The 19,639-nt window shown below is 36.7% G+C and overlaps 1 protein-coding gene across 3 annotated transcripts in view; it reads left to right on the top strand.

The window, feature by feature from the left end:
• Positions 1-19,639, top strand: part of NBAS (NBAS subunit of NRZ tethering complex) — a 319,184-nt gene that overhangs the window by 84,686 nt on the left and 214,859 nt on the right. For all 3 annotated transcript variants that reach the window (XR_012004753.1, XM_072771031.1, XM_072771030.1), the window contains exons 17-21: positions 2,030-2,181; positions 3,418-3,558; positions 3,809-3,887; positions 9,134-9,238; positions 9,858-9,994. Coding sequence is in view for 2 of the 3 variants with exons in the window: in XM_072771031.1 (XP_072627132.1) it covers positions 2,030-2,181; positions 3,418-3,558; positions 3,809-3,887; positions 9,134-9,238; positions 9,858-9,994 (614 nt within the window). In the remaining variant the exon portion in view is untranslated. The remainder of the gene's footprint in view (positions 1-2,029; positions 2,182-3,417; positions 3,559-3,808; positions 3,888-9,133; positions 9,239-9,857; positions 9,995-19,639) is intronic.

Here is a 19,639-nt window from a genome sequence, read left to right on the forward strand (position 1 = left end):
TATCATGAGAAATAATGAAATAAAGGGAGAAGAAGAAGTTGCTTGTATTTTCCTTTAGAAGATCAGAGCACCAAAGTTGTATTCTCGTTCTTCTTTTGTGACTCAGGACAGTGAGTTGTGAGTGTGTGTAACCCATTTAGGGCTTTTTCTGGAACACAATAAAGGACAATTTTGGTCCAGGAAGGAGCTGATAGGTGTTAAGAAAGACAAAGTAAGTACATTTTTTATTGGGAGAAATACTTAATTCAGCTAAATAAATAGGCAACTAAGAGTAAAAGCTCTAGGCAGGAGAAGGTGAAAGGGGAACAGGAGAAGCATAAATATGGCCATCCCTTTTAAGAAGCGTATAATCTTTCTGAGAAGGTAAAACTTCATGTCTAAAATACAAGTAAACATGTAAGAAGATTCTGGATAAGTGCTGTAGGAACCCAGTGAAAGTAGCAATCATTTTAGACAGTGGTTATGAAAGACTGTCAAGTGATGATGTTCTGAAGCAAGTTTGAGAGAATTCAGAGCAGACATCCTGGAGTTAGACGAGAGGAAGGCATTATTCATGGGATAAATGGTATGAGCAAATTCAAAGAAAATGAACATGACCTGTGGCATTGACTGAATCGGTCATAATCATTGCTTCATGTCCACATTAGTACCTGGCCCCCGTAGGCGCCCAGTAAATATTTCTTGTATGACTAAGTGAGCACTGTAAGTAAACCCATCTGCTAGATTTGATATTCAACAGCAGTGAACTTTGGGAAATATGACTAGAAAGATATATTGAGGGATCCCTGGGTGGCGCAGCGGTTTGGTGCCTGCCTTTGGCCCAGGGCGCGATCCTGGAGACCCGGGATCGAATCCCACATCGGGCTCCCGGTGCATGGAGCCTGCTTCTCCCTCTGCCTATGTTTCTGCCCCTCTCTCTCTCTCTCTCTCACTCTCTCTCTCTCTGTGACTATCATAAATAAATAAATAAATAAATAAATAAATAAATAAGCAAACAAATAAATAAATAGAAAGAAAGGAAAGAAAGAAAGAAAAAGAAAGAAAAAGAAAAGAAAAGAAAGAAAGAAAAAGAAAGAAAGGAAAGAAAGGAAAGAAAGGAAGAGAGAGAAATACTGACTTTGGTTCCAGAGGATGTGGAAGGCTTGTGATGACATAGGCTTTTTATCTATAGGGGACGTGTTGTGGATTTTTGACTGTATAGGTGCAGAAGATGAATTGGCGTGGAGGGAGAATGTTGGAGGGAAACTACTTATGACAGAGACTCTAGTGATTTCATAGGTTTTTTAAGTTGATGACTAGACTGGTGTGGAGGCCATAGACCTGGAGAAGGGGAAATGAGTTAAGAGACATTTGAAGAAAGAACTGATAGAGTGGAATGTGTAAAGGAATGCAGGGTAGGAGTCAAATTAAACTTATAACCACAGTGACTCTTTCTTGGAAGAGGGCAAGTCAGGGATTTTTGAATAGAGTTGGAGGAAGCAATTGGGAGGGAGGAATCAGCCCTTGTTCTTTTCAAAGAATAGCACATCTTGGCTTTTATGATTAAATTATCATCTTCACTTTGTGTTACATCTCATGGTCAAGAAAATACAGAACTTTGAAGTTCTGTGCCTCATTAGTTTTGTTTCAAAGTTAAGCATGCTTGTTACAATAGGAAATATATTATCTTGGCTTTCTGCTTACTTTTCCTACTGTATTATATAGCCCAGAGGCAAACTAATGAGCAGCTATAAAAATTTGGGTAGATCTTCCTAATGTTTCTGAAAAAGAGTCTTGAGCTTTGTGTTTCATTGTGTCTCATTAGAAGAAAAAAGAAAGCTATATATAGGAATCTCATTCTCTGCATCCCATTCCAATCACCTTTAGGGAATTAGCCTTTTCTTGTTGAGCTTCTGTAGCAGCTACCTATGGCCAAGGGCTTAGGTAGCTGTACTCCCTTAGGTCTAGCTTTATAATTCTAGAAGGCAGCTGTCACATGCTGTCAGATGTTATGGGTTCTTTAATACCTCTGTTTTTTATTTGTATCCAGAGTAAAATAAAGAAACGATCCTGGGTTCTTCATGAGTGTTTGGAAAGAGTTCCTGAAAATGTGGATGCTGCAAAGGAATTGCTTCAGTACGGATTGAAAGGCACAGACCTGGAGGCCCTGGTAGCAATAGGGAAAGGAGCAGACGATGGCAGGTTGGTCACAGAAAGATTTGGATTCAAGAGTAAAGGTGACTTTGTGGAAACATTGAACTGAGACCTGGCAGAGGGTAGACTGCTTTATTTAGGTTATTCTGTAATGAGACAGTTGCCTTCGATCAATGCTTCTCTTATCTGAGGCCACAGCTTTCTTTCCTTTGAGTAAAAATGTGTGGATGTATGATAGCTTGATGCTTTAAAAAAAAAAAAAAAAAGCAGATTCTACAGACCTCTAACGGATGCTGGCAGTTTCTAAGCTGTGGGCTTAAGGCACATGCCTGGAGGTGCTGACTAGTCAGGAGCACCCCCTTGGCAAGTGTGAGCTTCTTTCACTTTGTTTATCTCAGCATCGTACCTCTTTTAGAGAATTCAAGTGATTAAATCCTGTGTTTTATGAAAGCATTTTGTACACATATAAGTACCACATAAATAAATGTCGATAATAAAAGGAAACTTATTTGACAAGAGCCATTCCTCATTAGACATTTGGAATTTTTTAAAGATATAAATGTGATAGTATAATTAATAGGTAAGTACTGCAAATGAGTCTGACATTCATTATCATTTTCAAATATTATTTTTTTGTACTTTATTTATTTTAAGTAATCTCCATGCCCAATATGGGGTTGAACTCATGGCCCTAAGATCAAGAGTCCCATGTTCTGTGAACTAAGCTAGCTAGGTGCCCCTCGAATTTTATCGTACTTTTATTCATTTATTTTATTTATTTTTAAGATTTTATTTTTATTACTTGAGAGAGAAAGAGAGGCGCATGGGCAGGGGAAGGTGCAGAAGGAGAGGGAGAAGCAGGCTCCCCACTGAGCAGGGAGCCTGACACGGAACTTGATCCCTGGATGCTTAACTCAGTGAGTCACCCAGGTGCCCCTATATATTTATTTTTTAAGTAAACCATTTTAAAACCTTAAATAGAGGTGATTCAGATTGTAAACTTTGTGCAACACTTTCTTCATGGGCTCTTTCACATTGGGTGAATATAACCTCACATGTTTTCCTAAGTAGTTTTCGTTATCATGATTTTAAAATTTCAGTATGTGACGACTAGTGATGACTTCTTGCTCAATCTGTGGATGAATCATTTTGCTTACAATATAAAAACTTTCTTTCAATAATTGGTTCTTTCTGTTTCTGTGGAAATCAACTTAGTAATAAAATCAGCCAGAGTAGGGGAAAGCAGCTTTCACTTATAGCTTTGGCTTTTTTTTTTTCTTGCAGATTTACATTACCTGGTGAAGTAGACATTGACAGTATCCCCTATGAGGAGCTTTCACCACCCGATGAAGAGCCTGCCAAGAATAAAAAGGAGAAGAAGATCAAGAAGAGAAGGGAACTACTTAAATTAGTGAACTTTGCAAAGTAAATTATTTATTACTATTTGGTACTTTCTTTAAAATAATGTAAGTGTGTTCTTTGCTAGGATTAATTGCTCTAAATTATTCCAGCAACTTATATCAAATGCAGTTAGTATTATTTTACCCTTATGCTTTTGTGTATTGTTCCTTCACTTTGGGGCTCAATGGAATATTGTTATTTTTATTCTATTTTAACTTGTAGAGAAATATGCTTCTGTGTAATGTAAGTGGCCTAATAGAGTTATTCACAACAGGTTAACACTGGAACAAAAGGAACTTTGCCGTTGTAGACTGAAATTATTAACCTACTTAGATCGACTTGCAACATACGAGGTAAGGAGAGTTCTAATCAACCCAATTATGCTTACTTGATCTATCATTATAAATGCTCTGGCTGCCCTAATAGCTGAGATTCTTGGTCCTTATGACTATTTATGTTTTAGGAAAAATTCATTTTGTCTAAAAGCAGCTTCTCTTACATATGAGCTTTGGTAAAAATTAGAGACTCTGGAGGCCAGAAGTTATGTCAGTCTAAGGAGTAGAAATGCTTTAGCTATTTCGACGAATATGTGTTTCCTAAGTATATGATCCTTTCCATTTACTTTTATTTTACATTTTGGTTTTAAGGTTATGGCATATAGCTGTCTCCAATACCAAATTTTAGTATACACTGGGTTTTAATAATCTTAATATGAATACTTCTGGCTCATTTTATTTTAATGATTTCTTAGTGGGTTGAGTTTAGTTGGTGGGACTTTGATCCTAAGTATGGCCAAAATGAGACCCTTGAACTTAAATAAAATATACTTTTTTAAAAAAAATTTCTTTAGGGACACAAACCCTGATGTTTCCATGTTCAGTAGCACAATTCAGATGTTGTTAAAGATATTTCAGCAAATATATATAGTTTAGATTGTTTTTTTACATGACCCTCACAGCCGAAAATATCCAGAGATTAATATGAATTTCTATCTTTTAAAGTGTGACTTCTCTTGTAGGTTGCTTCCTCTGTCTTTGTTAGTCTTCCTTTATGTTAGTCTCCCTCTTGGCTCATAGTACTGGCACATAGCAGGCACTCAGTACATGTGACCTCTGATGATAGGATGCTCGTACCCAGAATAATGGAGATATGCAGTACTTCTAATGCCTGTATGCAAATTCAAAAGCATCTGATTTCCCACCTGCTATTAAAATAGAAATGTTTTCAAACAAAATACCACTGACAAATGAGGGCAACTTATGGTTACTAGGAAGCATGGTAGTGAGTATATCATTTCATACAAATAAGTTACAAAAAAATCCCTAATACTTTTATCTCTAGGTACAACTAGTTTGACCATTGGATGGTCACACTATTTTAAAGTATATCTTTTTATTGTATTGGAGTTGTATTTTGAAGTAATATATAAAAGCATGTTGTAAACTGCAGAAGTTTGTAAAGATATAGTTTATTATGTTTTCTTAGCCTTTGTTTTACTCAATTGATTTTGAGATCTCAGAAAGTTCCATAGAATGTTCAGAGTTTGATTATTCAGTTATTTTTCTTTCATTACCCTTTAGTTATCAAATTGCTATTTCCTGTTTGACAGTTGTAAGTATATTTCCTAGTGCATGGTGTACAGTATTTGTTGAGCCCACTTTCTTAAGGAATTAGGTGAATTAAGCTTTTGAAAAGTAGGTGAAGTTGATGAATTCAGCTGATAAAATGAAGATATTCGGATACAGTGGCTCAACCAGCTAGATAGTGGTAGAGATAGGCATTGCATTTTAATCATGGGACATAACTTGCTTTATTAATTCTGTGATAAATTAGATAAAAATGGATTCATTTCAGTGGGCCACAAAGTGCCTGGTATGTACTAGCCATTATGGCAGTGCTGGAGGTGGGGATAAGAATAAAGAACTGTCCTTCTGGAGTCTGTATTATGTAGACAGTAAGTGATGACAATGATGTGCAATGAATTGATGAGAGAGCATAGTGGACAAAAACATTCAGTTTTTCCTCAGGACATCTGAGAAGACTCTACATAGGAAATGATATTTCAACTAGTCCTTAAAAAAAAAAAAGGCAGATTTAGGGGGCTGGGGAGTACTATGAGGGGGACATGAGAGCAGAAGCTCTGTAAAGGTATAGAGGTTTTGTCTTGTTGGCTGCTATATCTCTAAGCTCAGATTGGTACCTGGCTCCTTGCAGGGCTCAGCAAATATTTGTTAAAGCAATCAATAGATAAGGGAGTATCTTAAGAAATACCAACACGTTTGTTGAGGACTTACTGTTTGTCAGCCACTGTGCTGGGTACTTAATCCAGATTATTTCTCAGCAGTCCTTTCAGGCAAGTGCTATTCTCCTTTCAGTTTTATGAGTATGAAAACCGAGGCTTGGAGAAGGAAAGTAATTTGCTTAAGTAGAAAGCAAAAACTCCTAAGGATGTCTCTTGAATTCATTAGCCTGTGCGATAATCAGCATGCTTTATGAAGAAAGGCCTAGCATTACAAAAAGAGGTGGGATGCTCTCCACAGAGTGAACTTGTGGGGTGAAGCTGGGCTGCGAGGGAGGGGCAGCGGAGACCAGAGGGAGAAGAGGTGATTAGAATAGTTTCTGGCCACATTTTGAAAGGTCTCTCATGCTGTGTAAGGAATTGAGTTCAACTGTTGGAGGTTGAGTGAGTTTAGGAAAGAGTAGGAAGTGGGTAAGTGGAGACAATAGTTGTAAGCAGTTCTTTCAAGAAGTTTTGTTTCAAGAGAGCCAAGAAATGGTGTTAGCTACAGGGTATATGAAATGAAGTGTTATTTTTTATTTTTTATTTTTTTATTTATATATTTTTAAAGATTTTATTTATTCATGAGAGACAGAGAGAGGCAGAGACATAGGCAGAGGGAGAAGGAGGCTCCATGCAGGAAGCCCAATGTGGGACTCAATCTCAGGACTCCAGGATCACGCCCTGGGCTGAATGAAGGCAGGCACTCAACTGCTGAGCCACCCAGGCGTCCCAAAGTGTTATTTTTTTTTTTAATAGAAGGAAGAAGTATTGTTTGTATGCTAATCGGAAGGAACCAATAGAGGGTGAGGAGGAATTTATCAAACAGAAGAAAGAGGAGATGATGGCATGATTATATAAACAGGAGAAATGGGCTCCAGAGCTTGAGTAGGGTTCTGGACTATTTGGCAAGCAGATGTATATAATTTTTCTGTCGTAATGGAAGGAAGGAAAATCCTGTTGGTATAGATGCAGGTAGATGTGCAATTTTAGTGGGTTGGAAAATGAATTTCCTATCTAATGGTGTCAGTTAAAGTATATGAAGTAAATTTTCAGTTGAGAATGGAGATGGGGACTAAGTATTGGAGATCTGAAAAGAATGAAAGAATTGTAGAAAAGTTCCTAACAGAATAGGAGAGAGAACTTGTTAGGGAAATGTAGTGGCATTGAGGGATAGCCGATTTGAGTTGAATTTATAAAATCTCGTATCTTTCTTATAGATTAGAGGATAATGAACCCAGATGTACTCCCTGCCCAGCTTCAACCATTTTGCTGATCTTCTTTTACTCTCCACTCTTGCCTTTTCTTTCACTGAGATGTTTTAAAGCAAATCCTAGACATCTTATCATTTTACCCATAAATACTTACGCATGTGTCTTTAATTGATAAAAACTTGAAAAAATAACCACAATAATGCTATTTTTTCCTAACAAAATTAGTAGCATTTCCTTAATATCATTTGATATCCACTTCACATTCAGATTTCCCTGGTCACCTTATAAATGGTTTTACAGTTGGTTCACTCGAATCAAGATCCTAACAGTGCTGATATCTTGAAATAAGAATTGTCAGTTTGGTTTTGTGGTATTTTTTCAGACTTCTGGTAACTTGTAATCAGGGTTCATAGTTGCCTTGGACTAAGGATGAGGTTTTGCCAGGTGAGTATGATGAAGCAAGGGATTAAAGAGATCTCTATAATGATGAACTGGAGCTAAGCTGATTGGAAGGAATTAGAGAGTTGGAGGAGAGATAACAGGTATAAAATGTAGGATCAGTGGACTGGATGTCTCAGTGAGGTTGAGGAATTGCTGGAATGCCATGTAGTGGGTTGAGTGGAGGGGAGATGTGAGGGGAGATGCTGGGGGAAGGAGTAGTTGCTCTGAAAGTCCAGTGTATGACATGGAGATGTCCCAGAGACTTCCTTCTTGTTGATGATAAAGATCCAGGGTCATGGTCAGATGTGTAACTGTGATGGAACAAAGGGAATGATTGTTGTGAATGAGGAGTCAGGGAACTGAGAATATTTTTGAAATGTTTTCTTCCTGTTTACATGAGTATTCGTTAAACTCTTTTTTTTCTTTTCTCCCCTCTTCTGGCTGCTCCTTCATTTACTTTTCAGTTGCAGATACCTCCCTTCCTTCCTTCCTTCCTTCCTTCCTTCCTTCCTTCCTTCCTTCCTTCCTTCCTTCCTTCCTTCCTTCCTTCCTCTCTCTCTCTCTCTCTCTTTCTTTCTTTCTTTCTTTCTTTCTCTTTCTTCTTTTTTGATTCCTACCCTTCTTGCCCAACCCCCTGCACCTTTTTTTTTGGTTGGTCCTTTAAATGATGTTGCTCCTTTCATTCCATTTAATTTCCCTCGAAATCATATTCACTTCTGTATTAATAACAGTATGTCATAACAGTGTGTCACTCATCTGACTCTAGAACTCTTGGCCTGTTATCCATCTGCCTCCTGGGAAGTTCCTTTTAGAGGTGCTATAGTTCCAAGTCCAGTATGTTTGCAGGTGACCTTCTCAACCCTGCACCCTCCCTCTCTCACCTCCTCTACACCTCCACATACCTTGTCTCTCTCTTACCTCAGTATATTAATTCAGTCAATAAGTAATTATTGGTTACGTATAAGCAAAGCAGTCTGCTAGGTATCTGGGGTTCAGCATTAAGCATGACAGACATGAGCCCTGTGTCCTACATCGCAGTGGGGAGATCTTCACTTGCAGTTGCCATGCTAACTCCTATTTGTCTTTTATAGTATAGGAGAACGAGTTTTATAGTACGCTTCTTCTTCCTGTGTGTTTCCTTTTAGCTGTTCCTCTGCACTGGTTTCTCTTCCCTACTAGATTTTAAGCCATTTGGAGGGCAGGAAAAGTGTATATGGTATCACTGCCCCTCTCACATAGTAGACAGCCAAAACAATTGATTCATTGTTGAAGGAATGAATGATTCAGTCTGCATTTTACATTGTTCAGCAGCAGTAAAGTTAATGTAAAGTTCTCATACAGATGCAGGTGCTCATAATGGACAGGCATGTATAATGGTTGCTTATTTGTTTTTAGCAGGTGGTTGGTTTTGGTTGTCTTACTGTAATTAATTTTTTGCTGCCTTTTTCATTTACTTCTTAATTTTTTTTTAATTAACAGCATTTATAAATATGGCCATTTTCAAAATAAAGGCAAGAATGCGGATGTACTACTTTAGTTCACAGTTGATAGTTTAATTAATTCAGAGCTTATTTATTTGGGGAGGCAGAGTTGTAAAGGTTTTTAATATTTTCTTGTCACCCATATTTAAAAGCCTTTTCATTATTAAGTCGCTCTTTCCCCTCAGGAAATCCTGGGAGTACCTCATGCATCTGAGCAGAGATACGATGCTGAATTCTTTAAGAAGTTCAGAAATCAGAATATTGTTCTCTCAGCAAGAACTTATGCTCGGGTAATTTCTTTTTTGTAAATAAAATAATTATGGCTATTAACATTTTTTAAATCTCTGAGCCATACGGTTAATGTTACTGCATGCATTCACATCATTTCATTTTTTGTTGCAATATTCATGTAGAGAAAATGGAATTAAATTTTTAAAAATGTTTATTCATTGTTCCTTTGCCCATTTTCCTGCTCATGCCTCCTCTATCTCAAATAAAATCTTAAAAAAAAGGGGGGAGAGGGAGGGCATGTGGGTGGCTTAGTTGGTTAAGCCTCTGATTTTGGCTCAGGCCATGATTTCAGGACCCTGAGGTAGAGTCCTGAGTCTGTGGGGAGTCTGCTTGTCCCTTTCCCTTTGGCCCTCTGCCTGCTCATGCTCTTTCTCTCTCTCTCTCCCTCAGATCTTGAAAAAGTAAAAATGTTTATTCACCAGAGTTTTAAAAATAAGTAATTTTTATAGCATCAGATTGAGAAATTGATACAGAGTAGGAAGAGTTAGGAATATTTCAAAGTACCTTATATCAGAACAGCATAAAAAGTTAATTTTAGGTTTTCAAATGTTGTCTTACAAAATCATTCACTTATTTCTAAGGTTTACATTGCAAACTTCCCCCTTGCCATTTGTACAGGAAAGTAATGTACAAGCCCTTGAAATTCTGTTCACTTATCATGGATCAGACTTGCTTCCTCATCGCCTTGCAATTCTCTCCAACTTCCCAGAGACCACCTCTCCACATGAATATGCTGTTCTGCTGCCTGAAGCTTGGTATGTGACTGGGTATAGTGAATTTTACCTTCTTTCTAACAGTTTTTTGTTTCATGTGGCATAATTTGAATTAAGCAAAATTAATTTAATCCATTTAAACTTTCTTTTGAGTATAAAATTATTTCTAACCGTATTTTTAAATGATCTCAAAGCCAAAATGTGTCTAGCATAGCAGGGTCACCTTAACCTAATAAACATGAACTAACTTTCTTTCTCTCTCTCTCTCTCTCTCTCTTTCTTTTCTTTTTCTTTTTCTTTTTCTTTTTCTTTTTCTTTTTCTTTTTCTTTTTCTTTTTCTTTTCTTTCTCTTTCTTTTTCTTTCTTTCTTTTTTTTTTCTTTTCTTTCTTGAAGGCCTCCTGATTTTACTGGTGTGTGCTCAGTATGCAGTGTTTTTATGGTTAAGAACATTTGTTTTTTGTGTTTGTTTTTTTATTTATATTTTTTTGTTTCTTTGTTTAAAGACAGTTTTTAGGATAACAATATCTGTCTGAGTTAGATGTATCTTTTAGAAATGTAGTTCTGACAGTATCGGGTAGTAGGTCCAAGGGACTCGGGAATGTCTGAATCTTATTTCTCTTAACACCGTTTCTCCCTATGAAATTCCAGAGGCAGAAAGACAAATGGGAAATCAGAGTTCCACTTTATTACGAATTGAACTCTGATGCTCTTTATCTCAGTTCAAGGCTATTTGAGAATTGGGTCACTACACATGACATAGACTCTTAGTTCAGTGGTCTTCGTTGTAGCAGCCAGTAGGCTTCTGGAGGCCAGAACATTTCTTCTTGAGAATGAAGAAGAGATAATAAATTTGCTTCAGTGTCCAGCTCAAAAGCTCAAAATGGGTAGGTAGGCCATTTGCTCCAGGCCTTAGTGGCACCTGGGAGCCTACAGGAGTGCAGCGGATCCTATGCTTGTCCATGACTGCACTGAGGCCAAAGGCAAGAGTATTCACAGGGGGACATTTTACATCCAGTGAGTGAACTGGTTTAGTAAATGTGAGGCCTTCTTACATCTACTAGTAAATCTGGCTTAGTCACTGAGCTGCATGATTCATATCCATTCTGAATTTGAATTTACTCATTATTACCATGAAGTGACAGTCCCTGTGTTGCTTATTCATCCTGTATATATTAACAACTGAATTGATAGGTATGAGGTCTGCTGGTAATCTGTAAAAGGCTTGAAGAGATTGTGACCTTTCCAGTTGGAATCACTGTTGCAAATTTTAGTTACTGGCAATTTAATACTGTTAGGGATGTTACTGGAATTGGGGATCACTTGGCTTCCTTATTTCTCCCCTGTCACCTCCACCCAGGATTCTGTTGGTAAGCTTAGGTATTTTTGATGGTGAGGACCAATGTTTATAGAGTAATTAGTAGGTATTTCATATATAGTTATATCTGATTTCCAAACACTTTTGGTATTATCCCTCTTATTATAAAAACTGATTTATAGAAGTTTAGTAGTATAACTTTCTGTAAGTATGGCCAGGATTTGTAATTTATATTTGTTTATAGCTGTAGGCAGCTCAAAAAATAAGTTCTAAATTCCTCATTTTATACACTACTCTTAGTGTTCAAAAAGTCTTTGTCATGATAATAGTGAATAAAAAGAAGCTTGATTTTATTCTTAATTTTCATGTAATTTCTTTTATATCGGTACAGTGATATATAGAATGTGTTTTGTGACAGTATAAGTATTTTAGAATATAATTGTATTGTTTTCTACCGTTTTGCAAAAATAGATCTAATCTGAATGTAAATGACTTTTTTCTATAAAAGTATAGAAAAGGGCCATCTCTTAAAAAAAGGCAGGGGGCTACCATCTCTTAAAGTTGTTGTTGTTGTTTTTTTTTTTTAAGGTAATTTGTTTTTAGATTTAAGTTCATTTATGGTTATTGTCTCCTGATGACTGCTTAGATAAACACATGATTTTTTGATATTTCAGAATTGGTTTGCAAAATAGTTTTACAATGCCCAATACTGGATCATCTCTAAATGCCTTATGGTTCCCTTACTGGGGCTGCTGTAACCTGCTTAAATTGTGATAGATACTGGAGATGTATTTATATATATATACATATACATATATATATATCTCCACATACCATGTTATAGCAGAGGGTTATAGAGGATAAAGCTATTTGGAATCATTGTGTTGGAATATGTTGCTGAAAAGTCTGGATTCTTAAGAGTCCTTAACTATATTCATTTTAAACACATTGAGGAAATAAAGATTTTTGTTTCTTAAGAAAGTCACATTGGGTGTATTTTTTTCTCTAATTAGAAAGAGTGAGGAACAACAGTAGGTTTTAACAGTAATGTCTCTCTCCTTATGATTTTATGTGGCTATAAAGCAAACCCACAGTTACATTTCAGGCATAGCCTCTCCTATGAGGTCTTCCATGAACTTACTCCTTTTCCTATATTCTCACCATCTTTGTTCTTGTAGTAGAACCCTTTTTACAGTATATTTTAGTTAGCTTTTTTTTTTTTTTTTTATGTCAGCTTCACTCTCTCTTGTCCCCTATTTTAATATACATCCAATCTTAAACTGAAAACTAACTCTTTAAGGTAGAGACCTCCTTATTTTTGGCCTAAAGTGGGTGGTGCTTGTGTAGTAGGGTCTCTGGAAATGCTTTTCTAGCTGGGTAAATTAGGTCTGCGTTATGCCCATTTATAAGAGAGGTCAAAGGCTGTCCTGTAGGAAATACAACAGAATAGATTTCTTACCTTTAACAATGGAGGTGCCCTGGTTAGTGTCTCACTGAGGCTCTGACGTCCTTAATTTATGAGTCTGGTGCTATTTGAGCTCATGGATAAAGCCTTACATTTTCCCAGCTTGAAGTTTTATTGTAATGGATGTGTGAATCAATAAGATCTGTTTATAGAAATCATTTCCTTTTTGAGGAAATGTATTCTCTGAATACTTGGTATTTATCTTCCAATCACTTTCAAGTCAGATGAACACCTAGTGTCTTTTGTTGGACCAAGCGAGCTCTTCTGCACTTGTTTGCTGAGCACCATCTGTGTGCCTGGCACTGGGGGAGGTGAGTAAAACAGTTTCTCTTTAGCAGGAGTTATTCAGATATGTTTTAAGCATCAAGAGAAAGTCCTGCTTTACAGCATCATGCTTTCAAACTGAAGAAGAAATAAGAGTTGAAAAGACTAAATAGGGATGAGCACTGGGTGTTACACTATATGTTGGCAAATCGCACTCCAATAAAAAAAAAAAAAAAAGAAAAGACTAAATACATTTGCAGCCTTTCTGCCTTTTTTTTTTTAAAGCCTCCTCAGTTGCAGTGTTTGAAAACTAATAACCTGCCCTTCCCTCTTCCTCATTTACTGCCTCTAAGGACAGCAGAGCATTCTGTCCACATGCCTTTTTTTCTCAGAGTATATACTGCTCAGCAGCTGAGCCCATTGCATCCTGCTTTATCTTCCCTTCAGCCCCTCCACTTGTATTTTGCAAGAAATAAATTTTTAGTAATCTATTCAATACATTTGAAACAAGTTACTCAACTCTAAATGGCTCCCCGAATGCAGAATGACTGTGTAACTCTGCACAGTCTTTAGTTGGCTGTTAGGATAGCAGCACAGTGTCCCTCCTTTTCTCCCTCCTGCTGTGCAAGCCTCTTGTCCCTGGAGGATGCCATGTTTGCCCCTGACTGGTGCACCCTCCTCTTGGATCTTCATGTGACTAGGCCTCTTACTTCCTTCTGAGTCCCTCTCAGAGGCTGTCTTTTCAACAAACCCTTCTCTGACCACTCTTTTTCTATAGCCTCTGCTCTTTCCCACTGTTTTTTGCCCTTAGCAGGTTTTTCTTCATGGCACTTACACCTAACATCTCCTATGGTTGTTTGTCTTCTCCACTTTATCTGATCTCCCTTGGCCATCCTATTTAAGATTTTACCCTAACTTTAAATCCCCCTTCCTTGTTTTATTTTCTTCCTAGCATTTATCACCCCTATGGTAGTGTTCTACTTACTTGTTACTTGTTTCCCTGCTAAAACAGCAGCTCCAGTAGGACAGGGACTTGATGTGTTTTCTCCTCTTCCTTAGCCCTTCCACAGAAGATTGCCTGGCACGTTTTAGGCACTCAGTAAATACTTGTTGAGTGAATGAATAAATTTCTTCCCCATAAGGGAAGGACCTTGTGTCTGGCTCACTGGTGTAGAGTATATATGTGGGAGGATAGGTAGGGTTTTGCATTTCAGAGTTTGAGCTCTGTAATGGGAAGCAATGGTAAGTTATGTTAACAAAGTAGCCTTTTACTTATCCTGTGTTGAGCTTTTGCTTTTGCGTTTAACCAAAGTTTGACTAACTGATTTTGTTTGGGCCAAATTTGATGATTATGATTGCTGGGAAACTTCTGTGGTATATGCTAGTTTTATGTTTTATATTGTCATTCTTAAATTATCATGTGTGTTTGACAGTGATGAAATTTAACCCAGTTTTGTAAAACTTTGAAATTACATTTTTCTGTCAGATGATTCATCTTTTTATTAGCTATCCTTAATATGTCATTGCTATAAAATGTATATACTTTATGTTCTAGTTGCCTGGTTTAGTTGAAGTACAGAGGTAGCATTTCTATCTTTATTAGCTTCCACAGTTTGTGCTAATAGAGATTTCTATAAAGGGATTTTTTTTCTTTTAGAATTTTTGATACTTATGGCATGTTTTTGAAAGATTATTTAATTTTTTCATCTTAGGCCTCTTTTCCCATTGTAGAATCTTTCTAGAATGATGGAAGTAACGTAGTTTTAAAAGTTATATTTTGAACAGTTGTCTGTTGAAGTAGCATAGGGGTTAGAGCTTTGATTCTAGAGCCAACTTACTTAGTTCGTGTTTTTAAATAGCTTTTCTTAAATGTACCTCAGTCTTCTCAACTGTAAAATGACATGATTGTAACACCTACCTCATAGCATTGTGAGAATGTTTAATGAGTCTGTGTATATAAAACACCGAGAACAGTGCTTGGCGCCAGATAAATGCTACTTATGTGTTTGCAATTTTTTTTTAAAGATTTTATTTATTTATGAGAAAACCCACACACACACACACAGAGAGAGAGAGAGAGAGAGAGAGAGGCACAGACACAGGCAGAGGGAGAAGCAGGCTCCATTCCATGCAGGGGGCCCGACGTGGGACTCGATCCCAGGTCCCTAGGATCACACCCCAGGCTGAAGGCGGCACTAAACCACTGAGCCACCAGGGCTACCCTGTGTTTGCAAGTATTAATGCAGAATCCTCTAGGAGAGTCTTGGCTTTATATACATCATATGCTTACTGTTTTAAACTTCTTATTGAAATAATCTTATAATTATGTAATAGTTGAATGGAGAATATGGGGAATGCCTATATATCCTTCACTTCTTTCTTCCCATATAATCATAGCACATTTATCAAAAATAAGAAATTGGCACTGGAATAGTCAGTTCTGCTATAACATGACATATACATTCCTAAAAATCACTGACTATGCAGAATCATGCAGTGAAAACACAGGGCTTATGTAAAAAATGGGATTAATGGTCCAGCACTCAAAAACGTTTAGAGAAACAAAGTTAGGAAACTAAATTAAAGTCCTAATATATTTTTACATGTGTTACTTGGGTAACAGACATGCAAATACTAAAAGATGGCACTTACCTAAGAAAAAACTTAGCACAACTTCTCATGTGGAAATGGGTATCCGAAGAGTTGCGTTCCTGCATTATTGGGAAGTGAAGGAAGCAGGGTGGTTAGAAATCTGGTGGAAAGTTGTGCCACCAGATGCGGATGAGGGTGCTTCCTAACTCACTCTGGAAACTGAGTTCACTGGTAGATGTTTGGGTGTCCCTGCACCCGTAACCCGACATAACTGGGTTCAGTGTTCTGTGTGCACCTGGTGTTTCTTGTGGATGAAATTGGGAGTCAGCAAATGTGAAATTTGTGTTACACTCCTATGTGTCATTAGAACAAACTTGCATCTTTAAATAGGATAGCAGAACTGACTGTACAATACTGTTAACTAAATGACAGATTTATTTGGATATAATTAGTTTTTCTACTAATATCTCTTTTCTGTTTCCAAATTCAATCCAGGATACCACATTGCATTTCGATTTCATTTATTTTTAATATATGGAAATGAACTCTGTTGTATATATCTGTCAGGCAGGAAATTATTTGACGCATGTATTTGCTAGATAATGAAAATTGATACTTGTATTTGTATTCCTGGATCATTTCCAGAATCAATAAGGAAAGACTGAATTATTTAGTATATTTGAGATATTACAATATTTAAAGTATTTTATAGTTCTAAGTGGTAAAATTCTATTGATGGAAGTAGAATATCCAGAACATTGTATAGTCATCATCGTAGGCAAGCTGTTACTATAGTACCTTGGCAGTTTGTTTGCTTGTAAATACCTGAGTTTAGTTAGATTATTTGGTGATTGAAAGTTTGACTGAAAAGCATTCTGTAAATGTGCAGATGGGTTGTTCTTGTGTGAACCATAAAAATGTGTTACAGACCTTTCTGTTTTCTTTTCTGAATTTGTGATTATAAGAATTATTTGTTGACTTATAATCATTCTCTGCCTTCAGCTCCATGGCAATTAATGTGACATCCCATTAATGCTAAAAATCAGAAGAGGCTGGGTAAAAGACATTAAGTCATTTTTGTTTAGATTGTGTAGAATGTCAGCCTAATCTTATGTCAGCACATACCTGACTACTTAGAAACTGCTTTTTTTTTTTTCCTAGAGCATAGAAATAGAAAGCACTTTCACCTGCGTTCATTTAGAACAACATTACAAAACAGTACAGTAAAAGTTGTATGACAGCTCAACTGGCAAAGCATTTCTCCTCCTCAAGAGACCCAGGACCTCTTTGTGCCAGGCTTATTTACTTAACTGCAAGTTTGTCCCTCTCATTTTATTCCCTTGCTAACCCAGAAGCGTTCCTACTTTTCCTAGGACCTAATCCCTTTGTGCTGTTCTCTGCCCCACTTGATAATGCAGCAAGATGATAGCCTAATTGGGTTCTTCAATAGTTCGATTCAGAATGAATATATCTTTTGTGCATTTGTAAATCATGTTTTTGGTTTTGCGTATTTTTAGCTTTGTTAAATTTAGGGACCATTAAGATCATTTGGCCATTATAAACTTTTATTTTATTTATTTTTTTAATAATAAATTTATTTTTTATTGGTGTTCAATTTGCCAGCATACAGAATAACACCCAGTGCTCATCCCGTCAAGTGCCCCTCTCAGTGCCCATCACCCAGTCATCCCACCCCCTGCCCTCCTCCCCTTCCACCACCCCTAGTTTGTTTCCCACAGTTAGGAGTCTTCATGTTCTGTCTCCCTTTCTGATATTTCCTACCCATTTCTTCTCCCTTCCCTTCTATTCCCTTTCACTATTATTTATATTCCCCAAATGAATGAAACCATATAATGTTTGTCCTTCTCCGATTGACTTATTTCACTCAGCATAATACCCTCCAGTTCCATCCACGTTGAAGCAAATGGTGGGTATTTGTCATTTCTAATGGCTGAGTAATATTCCATTGTATACATAAACCACATCTTCTTTATCCATTCATCTTTCGATGGACACCGAGGCTCCTTCCACAGTTTTTAATTTTTTTTAGAAACATTTTTGATTGTAAATGCATAGTATCAATTTTACCATTTTAACCATTTTTCAGCATACAGTTCAGTAGTAAACACATTCACCTTGTTCAACCAGTTTCTAGAACTTTTTGTCTTGTGAAACTAAAACTCTGTGCCCACTAAACAAGTTTCCATTTTCCATTCAACCCAGTCTCTGACCAGCATCATTCTGCTTTGTGTCTGGATGATGTTTTCTACTCTAGGTGGCTCATGTAAGTGGAATCATGAGATATTTGTCTTTCTTTGGCTCTTTTATTTCACTTAGCATAATATCCTCAAGGCATCAAATACTTTTAGTGAAATTAAAGTTATGATTAAATAAAATTTAGATTGGCTTGCCATCCGTGGGTCATGTTTCTATTTGTGCTGTGGAAGTACTGCCCAAATGAAGTAAAGGATGAAGATGAATTCTAGTTTGAGATGCAAGGTTACTGTTATTGCCTAATTTCCTATGGCAAACCTTTTCATCTTTTTGTGATAAAGAGAGGATACAGACAGAAGGGAATGTTTAGTCTCTAACTCTTGGGTTTGAGTAGCCAAGCATAGAGCCAAACATAAGATTTATGTGCTAAAATAGCAAAACATAAATAGGCATTTTATTAAAATTTCCAATAGGACAAATTTGATTTAGGTCAAATTGATTTTATAACCAGATGACATTGTTTCCATTCTTCACAATGGAGAGGTAGATTGTTACTACACTTGCCGTTTCAGATTGTTGATGCTTTCATATTCTGCATTAGTTGGTGATTTTTTTTTTCAGAAATGAAATAATTAAATAATTTGAACTATCTTTTTCAATGAAGTCTCAGTGGAAACACTAGGCAGCTTTCAATTGGGAGCTGTAAATTTTTATTTGTTTTCCTTGAAGGGCGACAGAAGACTGTACCAGAATTAATTAATGGTGGCTTAGTTTCATAGTTTTAAGGATACTCTGGAAGTTTCTCTCCCATAAGAAGCATATTAATATTTCTTTCGAATCAGATACTGAGTTTTGAATTTTAATCTTTTTAAGTGAAATTTATAACAAATCATGAGTACCTATGAAACTGATTTAAAAATTAAAGCATTTCTAAATTGCTTTATCTTATTTCGTTTTCATTGAAAGAACAGTTTAAAGAAGATGAAGGAGTCATTCGAAATTGTGTGACGTCAGTCAAACGTGTGGTCCCTGTCCATAGATAAATTAGAATCTAGCAGGTAAGATCAGGCTGGTTAGGTATAGATGTAACTATCATGTAATTAAAATACATGTTATAGGATGAGTTTAGATAGGTTTGAGATAGGAGAGATTACTGTCTGTTACAAAGGAGGTAAATCAGGAAAGCCTTCTTGGAAGAGGTAAGGTTTGCTCTAGACCTTGAAAGTTGAGTGTGACTTTGATATTGAGAAGTTTGAGGAGGAAATAGTCGTCTGAATATTTAACCTGAAGTTGTTTTACTCACTCAGTCTTCACCTGTACAAAAGATGTTCTCGGTGAATTCGTTAGTTGGAATGAATTTTTAAAAAAATTTATTCATTTGAGAGAGAGAGAGAGAGAGTGAGAGAGAGGCACAGAGCACAAGCAAGGGGAGAGGGAGAAAAACTGATTCGTGCTGATTAGGGAGCCCAGTGTGGGACTAGATCCCAGGACCTGGAGATCATGATCTGAGCCCAGGGCAGACGCTTAACCATCTGAGCCACCAGGCAGCCCTGTTAATTGAAGTGAATTAATGCACAGAATTTGAATAAACAATCAGGAATTTCTTTTTCCTTATGTTTTTATGTAGCCTACTTCTGTTCATAAAGATTTCTTTTTTCCTTCACTGAAACTGTTAAAAAGCAGTTTCCGTTGGTCATTCTGTTGGTCATCCCCACTGTAATTTTGTTGTTGTAATGGAAATATCACCTAAACTGTAGCCTGGAAGATAAAATAATTATGGGAAAAATTGGAGCATTGCATTTACTTGTTTGATTCTCAAGAGAAAAATGAAAATGT

Source organism: Canis lupus, chromosome 12, assembly GCF_048164855.1.
Source record: "Canis lupus baileyi chromosome 12, mCanLup2.hap1, whole genome shotgun sequence".
NCBI classification, from domain to species: Eukaryota; Metazoa; Chordata; class Mammalia; order Carnivora; family Canidae; genus Canis; species Canis lupus.